The sequence below is a fragment of the Chiloscyllium punctatum genome, chromosome 30 (genome assembly GCF_047496795.1).
Source record: "Chiloscyllium punctatum isolate Juve2018m chromosome 30, sChiPun1.3, whole genome shotgun sequence".
Taxonomy (NCBI): Eukaryota; Metazoa; Chordata; class Chondrichthyes; order Orectolobiformes; family Hemiscylliidae; genus Chiloscyllium; species Chiloscyllium punctatum.
In genome coordinates this window covers 17,582,377-17,589,539 of record NC_092768.1, presented here as the reverse complement: position 1 = coordinate 17,589,539, position 7,163 = coordinate 17,582,377, and the positions used below count along the sequence as shown (strand labels likewise).

General features: G+C 55.5%; 1 protein-coding gene across 1 annotated transcript; it reads left to right on the top strand.

Annotated features, from left to right (window-relative positions):
• The first annotated feature begins 3,281 nt into the window (after positions 1 to 3,281).
• Positions 3,282 to 6,577, top strand: LOC140455214 (uncharacterized). Its single transcript, XM_072549934.1, has one exon. The coding sequence runs from the start codon at positions 3,393 to 3,395 to the stop codon at positions 6,123 to 6,125; it is 2,733 nt and encodes a 910-aa protein (XP_072406035.1). The 5' UTR covers positions 3,282 to 3,392; the 3' UTR covers positions 6,126 to 6,577.
• The last annotated feature ends 586 nt before the right edge of the window (positions 6,578 to 7,163 follow it).

The following is a 7,163-nucleotide window of genomic DNA, read 5'->3' as shown; positions in this document are numbered from 1 at the left end:
TCCCAGGAGGACCAGTTCCACCACAGAACACACCAGATGACCTCCTTCCCACGTGGTTAAAGATGCACTCCAACGCATCTCGTCCACATCCCGCACCTCCGCCCTCAGACCCCATCCCTCCAACCGTAACAAGGACAGAACGCCCCTGGTGCTCACCTTCCACCCTACCAACCTTCGCATAAACCAAATCATCCGCCGACATTTCCGCCACCTCCAAACAGACCCCACCACCAGGGATATATTTCCCTCCCCACCCCTTTCCGCCTTCCGCAAAGACCGTTCCCTCAGTGACTACCTGGTCAGGTCCACGCCCCCCTACAACCCACCCTCCCATCCTGGCACTTTCCCCTGCCACTGCAGGAACTGTAAAACCTGTGCCCACACCTCCTCCCTCACCTCTATCCAAGGCCCTAAAGGAGCCTTCCACATCCATCAAAGTTTTACTTGCACATCCACTAATATCATTTATTGTATCCGTTGCTCCCGATGCGGTCTCCTCTACATTGGGGAGACTGGGCGCCTCCTAGCAGAGCGCTTTAGGGAACATCTCCGGGACACCCTCACCAATCAACCACACCGTTCCGTGGCCCAACATTTCAACTCCCCCTCCCACTCTGCCGAGGACATGGAGGTCCTGGGCCTCCTTCACCGCCGCTCCCTCACCACCAGACGCCTGGAGGAAGAACGCCTCATCTTCCGCCTCGGAACACTTCAATCCCAGGGCATCAATGTGGACTTCAACAGTTTCCTCATTTCCCCTTCCCCCGCCTCACCCTAATTCCAAACTTCCAGCTCAGTAACTGTCTCCTTGACTTGTTCGGATTTGTCCTACCTGCCTATCTCCTTTTCCACCTATCCACTCCACCCTCTCCTCCCTGACCTATCACCTTCATCCCCTCCCTCACTCACCCATTGTACTCTATGCTACTCTCTCCCCACCCCCACCCTCCTCTAGCTTATCTCTCCACGCTTCAGGCTCACTGCCTTTATTCCTGATGAAGGGCTTTTGCCCGAAACGTCGATTTCGAAGCTCCTTGGATGCTGCCTGAACTGCTGTGCTCTTCCAGCACCACTAATCCAGAATCTGGTTTCCAGCATCTGCAGTCATTGTGTTTACCTATTGCAACAACCAGCCATTATAAAAGAAAACACACACACTTCACTACAACAACAACCCGGCACTACAGCAACCCTTACATCGACCTGGCGCTACACCAACAGTTCCGGCTCCCGGCTCTCCTCCCTTCCCCGCCCCCTCCACCCTCCTGAGGAGGGTAGGGCCTGTGAGGATGATCCTGGTTAATAACTTTAAGCTGGCTTTAAACGTGCTGACTCTGTGCAGTGTATATAGGATCAGCTCCCAGTCAATCCCCTGCCCTTCCTGCTGGGAATCCGAGAGGTAGCTCGCTGCCAGGTTAAAGCTCAGCTCAGGATCGGGAGGGGCGTCAGGCCAATGGAAAAGAAAGGGAACGTGGAAGACCCCGTTTCTGAGGAGTCTGAGGAATCTCAAAGGGAGGATAAGTCCGAGCCTTGTCATGGCCCTGAAAACCAGAGCTTCAAGCACAGGGTGATCCTGTGTGCTGATCGGGTGTTCCTGTGCTTCCTCGTCTTACTGTTCGTGGTCCTGATGCTTGAGGTTATCTACAAGATCTGGTACATTACCAAGTGGAGAGCCGTCTTTAACTTCCTCAGGGACCTGGCCAGCTACCTGACTGAACAACCAGAGGAGGAGGAGATGATCGAACTGTGACTGTTACCTTCTCAGCAGGGTAAGGTGCCCCTAGTCCCAGCACAACCTCAGAGTCAGTGCCTGGCATCCTGAATGTTCCTGGATGGTCCCGTAATGTTCAACCACAAGGTGGTGACTGGGACACACCTGAACCATTCAGGCAGTGCGATTACAGGCCAGTGTTTGTAACATTTCCCTGTACCTATACCTCTGCCTGCTCCTGCTGCCAGAGAATCTACAATGTTACAAGGCTCTGTTCAAAACATTTATGGATACCAAGTGTTCCTGAATAATTGTGTTCTGGACTGGAGGATTTACAGCGTTTGAGATGGGGAAGACCATTCTCTCTACATCGATAATCAACTGTTTTGTGTGTCTGTCTCTGTGAACATTTCTGGGTGATTCTGACTGTGAGAGTGTGTACCTGTGTGACTATCTGACGGGGTGTGTGTGTCTCTGAGAGTCTGCATCTGCCTCTGAGAATCTGTCTGTGAGTTTCTGTGTGTCTATCTCCATGCGTGTCTGCACCTGTGGGAGTGTTTGTGTATATTTGAGTGTGTCTGTCTCTGAGCACCCGTTTCTGTGTATCTGTGTCTCTCTGAGTGGGCCTGTGAATGTGTTTGTGTGTCTCTGTGAGCGAGTATCTGTATGTCTGTATCTGTGCATGTCTGCACCTGTGTGTGTGATGTGTAGGTGTGTGCGCGTATGTTTTTGTGCGATTGTCTATGCGTGTCTCTGAGAATCTGTATCTGTACCTCTCTGTCAGTGAGTATCTGTGTGTCTCTGTGAATGTCTGTTTGTGTATGTGTCTCTGTGTGTAAGTCACTGTTGTGTATGTTTATATGTTACCTGCGAGTCAGTGTGTCTCTGAGTGCCTGTCACTGCTTTCTTTTCTGTGTGTCTCTGAGTATCTGTACTAATGTGAGTTTCTGTGTGTGAAGGTGTGTGAGTTTGTGTGTGTCTGTGTGTGTACGTGTCTGTGTGACTGACAGTGTGTGTGTGAGAGAGAGTATGTGAGGTTGTGCGTGTCTATGTGAGTGTGTGTGTCTATATGAGAGTATGTCTGTATGTGTGAGGATGTGTGTGTGTATGTGTGAGGATGTGTGTATGTGTGTGTGTATGTGTGTGTGTGTGTGTGTGTGTCTATATGAGAGTATGTCTGTATGTGTGTGTATGTGTATGTGTGTGTGTGTGTGAAACACTGTAAAGTTGTCTGTGTCAGTGGGGAAGGGAGAGTCGCTCTGCCATGATGTAGGGGACTGGGGATGTTTGCCTTGTGTTTAAATCCTCTCTGGATGTTTGTTCCTTGCTGCAGGTTTCTTGCTGACGCGGGGGTGACATTCCGACAGCTGACAGGTGCTGAATCTGACAGGTTAACGCTTTGTCAAGGCCCATTCTCCATCTCTGAGCAAACCAGGAACACCCCACCCACACGGAACACCGCAACCAGGAACACCCCACCCACAAGGAACACCCCAACCAGGAACACCCCACCCACAAGGAACACCGCAACCAGGAACACCCCACCCACAAGGAACACCCCAACCAGGAACACCCCACCCACACGGAACACCGCAACCAGGAACACCCCACCCACAAGGAACACCGCAACCAGGAACACCCCACCCACAAGGAACACCCCAACCAGGAACAGCCCACCCACATGGAACACCGCAACCAGGAACACCCCACCCACACGGAACACCGCAACCAGGAACACCCCACCCACAAGGAACACCCCAACCAGGAACACCCCACCCACAAGGAACACCCCAACCAGGAACACCCCACCCACAAGGAACACCCCAACAGCAAACACCCCACCCACAAGGAACACCCCAACCAGGAACACCCCACCCACACGGAACACCCCAACCAGGAACACCCCACCCACAAGGAACACCGCAACCAGGAACACCCCACCCACACGGAACACCCCAACCAGGAACACCCCACCCACAAGGAACACCGCAACCAGGAACACCCCACCCACACGGAACACCCCAACCAGGAACACCCCACCCACAAGGAACACCCCAACAGCAAACACCCCACCCACAAGGAACACCGCAACCAGGAACACCCCACCCACACGGAACACCGCAACCAGGAACACCCCACCCACAAGGAACACCGCAACCAGGAACACCCCACCCACAAGGAACACCCCAACCAGGAACAGCCCACCCACACGGAACACCGCAACCAGGAACACCCCACCCACACGGAACACCGCAACCAGGAACACCCCACCCACAAGGAACACCGCAACCAGGAACACCCCACCCACAAGGAACACCCCAACCAGGAACAGCCCACCCACACGGAATACCGCAACCAGGAACAGCCCACCCACAAGGAACACCGCAACCAGGAACACCCCACCCACATGGAACACCGCAACCAGGAACACCCCACCCACACGGAACACCGCAACCAGGAACACCCCACCCACAAGGAACACCCCAACAGCAAACACCCCACCCACAAGGAACACCCCAACCAGGAACACCCCACCCACACGGAACACCGCAACCAGGAACACCCCACCCACAAGGAACACCCCAACAGCAAACACCCCACCCACAAGGAACACCCCAACCAGGAACACCCCACCCACACGGAACACCGCAACCAGGAACACCCCAACCAGGAACACCCCAACCAGGAACACCCCACCCACAAGGAACACCGCAACCAGGAACACCCGACCCACATGGAACACCACAACCAGGAACACCCCACCCACAAGGAACACCCCAACCAGGAACACCCCACCCACAAGGAACACCGCAACAAGGAACACCCCACCCACATGGAACACCGCAACCAGGAACACCCCACCCACAAGGAACACCCCAACCAGGAACACCCCACTCACAAGGAACACCGCAACAAGGAACACCCCACCCACAAGGAACACCGCAACCAGGAACACCCCACCCACATGGAACACCCCAACCAGGAACACCCCACCCACAAGGAACACCCCAACCAGGAACACCCCACCCACATGGAACACCGCAACCAGGAACACCCCACCCACATGGAACACCGCAACCAGGAACACCCCACCCACAAGGAACACCGCAACCAGGAACACCCCACCCACAAGGAACACCGCAACCAGGAACACCCCACCCACAAGGAACACCGCAACCAGGAACACCCCAACCACATGGAACACCCCAACCAGGAACACCCCACTCACACGGAACACCCCAACCAGGAACACCCCACCCACAAGGAACACCGCAACCAGGAACACCCCACCCACAAGGAACACCGCGACCAGGAACACCCCACCCACAAGGAACACCCCAACCAGGAACACCCCACCCACATGGAACACCGCAACCGGGAACACCCCACCCACAAGGAACACCCCAACAGCAAACACCCCACCCACAAGGAACACCCCAACCAGGAACACCCCACCCACACGGAACACCCCAACCAGGAACACCCCAACCAGGAACACCCCAACCAGGAACACCGCAACCAGGAACACCCCACTCACACGGAACACCGCAACCAGGAACACCCCACTCACACGGAACACCCCAACCAGGAACACCCCACCCACATGGAACACCCCAACCAGGAACACCCCACCCACAAGGAAAACCGCAACCAGGAACACCCCACCCACAAGGAACACCGCAACCAGGAACACCCCACCCCAACCAGGAACACCCCACCCACACGGAACACCGCAACCAGGAACACCCCACCCACAAGGAACACCCCAACCAGGAACACCCCACCCCAACCAGGAACACCCCACCCACAAGGAACACCGCAACCAGGAACAACCCACCCACAAGGAACACCCCAACCCCAAACACCCCACCCACAAGGAACACCCCAACCAGGAACACCCCACCCACACGGAACACCCCAACCCCAAACACCCCACCCACAAGGAACACCGCAACCAGGAACACCCCACCCACAAGGAACACCGCAACCAGGAACACCCCACCCACAAGGAACACCGCAACCAGGAACACCCCACCCACACGGAACACCCCAACAGCAAACACCCCACCCACAAGGAACACCGCAACCAGGAACACCCCACCCACACGGAACACTGCAACCCCAAACACCCCACCCACATGGAACACCCCACCCACACGGAACACCGCAACCAGGAACACCCCACCCACACGGAACACTGCAACCCCAAACACCCCACCCACATGGAACACCCCACCCACAAGGAACACCGCAACCAGGAACACCCCAACCAGGAACACCCCACCCACAAGGAACACCCCAACCAGGAACACCCCACCCACATGAAACACCGCACCCAGTAACACCCCCCCCCCCACCCAGCAGCCCCCTGTTGGAGAGATTATTATTAATGAGGAGATTTTCTCCCCGTTAATCTGGGTTGCGGACTGAAGTCGAGATCAGTCCAACGAGACGCTCCACCCCAGACCCCACAGGGTGAGTGTGTGCGTATCTGTCTGTCCCAATTGGACTGTCTGACCATCCTCGGACCTACTCTGGGCTGATGGCACCGAGGCACAGCCTCTGTCCAGGGTCTGAGTGCACAATGCAGCACTCCCAGCTCTGGACCAATCCAAAAACTGGCGTCATTAAAATGCAGCTCTTTGAACATTCAGCGGTTGGGAACATTTTCTCCCTGAGGACCTACTTGTCAGTCAGGTTTCTTATGGATTTAACCTGCTTCCTGCCGATCAGGAATGTGTGTTTCAGATTGTGTGAGGGGGGAGGGGAGGGGAGAGCTTTCTGCTCAGAATGTAGCTCACTTTCCTGGATTCTGCTGATAGGGCGGTTCCAGGCGATATCCAATTAAATTCACTTTGAACTCTGTCCCTGGGAGCTGTGTGTCTGTGTGTGTGTCCAGGCTCAGCCTTTCAGGATTAGTTTACAGTGAGGGGAGCAGACAGTGAGGGAAATGGAAAGGAACTGCAGGAGCAGCTAACATCACCGGGACACCCGCCCCAATCAACCACACCGCCCCGTGGCCCAACATTTCAACTTCCCCCTCCCACTCTGCCGAGGACATGGAGGTCCTGGGCCTCCTTCACCGCCGCTCCCTCACCACCAGACGCCTGGAGGAAGAACGCCTTATCTTCCGGCTCGGAACACTTCAACCCCAGGGCATCAATGTGGACTTCAACAGCTTCCTCATTTCCCCTTCCCCCACCTCATCCTAGTTTCAAACTTCCAGCTCAGTAACTGTCCCCATAACTTGTCCGGACTTGTCCTACCTGCCTATCTCCTTTTCCACCTATCCACTCCACCCTCTCCTCCCTGACCTATCACCTTCATCTCCTCCCCCACTCACCCATTGTACTCTATGCTACTCTCTCCCCACCCCCACCCTCCTCTAGTTTATCTCTCCACGCTTCAGGCTCACTGCCTTTATTCCTGATGAAGGGCTTTTGCCCGAAAC

Coding starts and splice junctions, on each gene's coding strand:
- LOC140455214 (XM_072549934.1), top strand. CDS start 3,393: ATGGAACACCGCAACCAGGAACACCCCACCCACACGGAACACCGCAAC.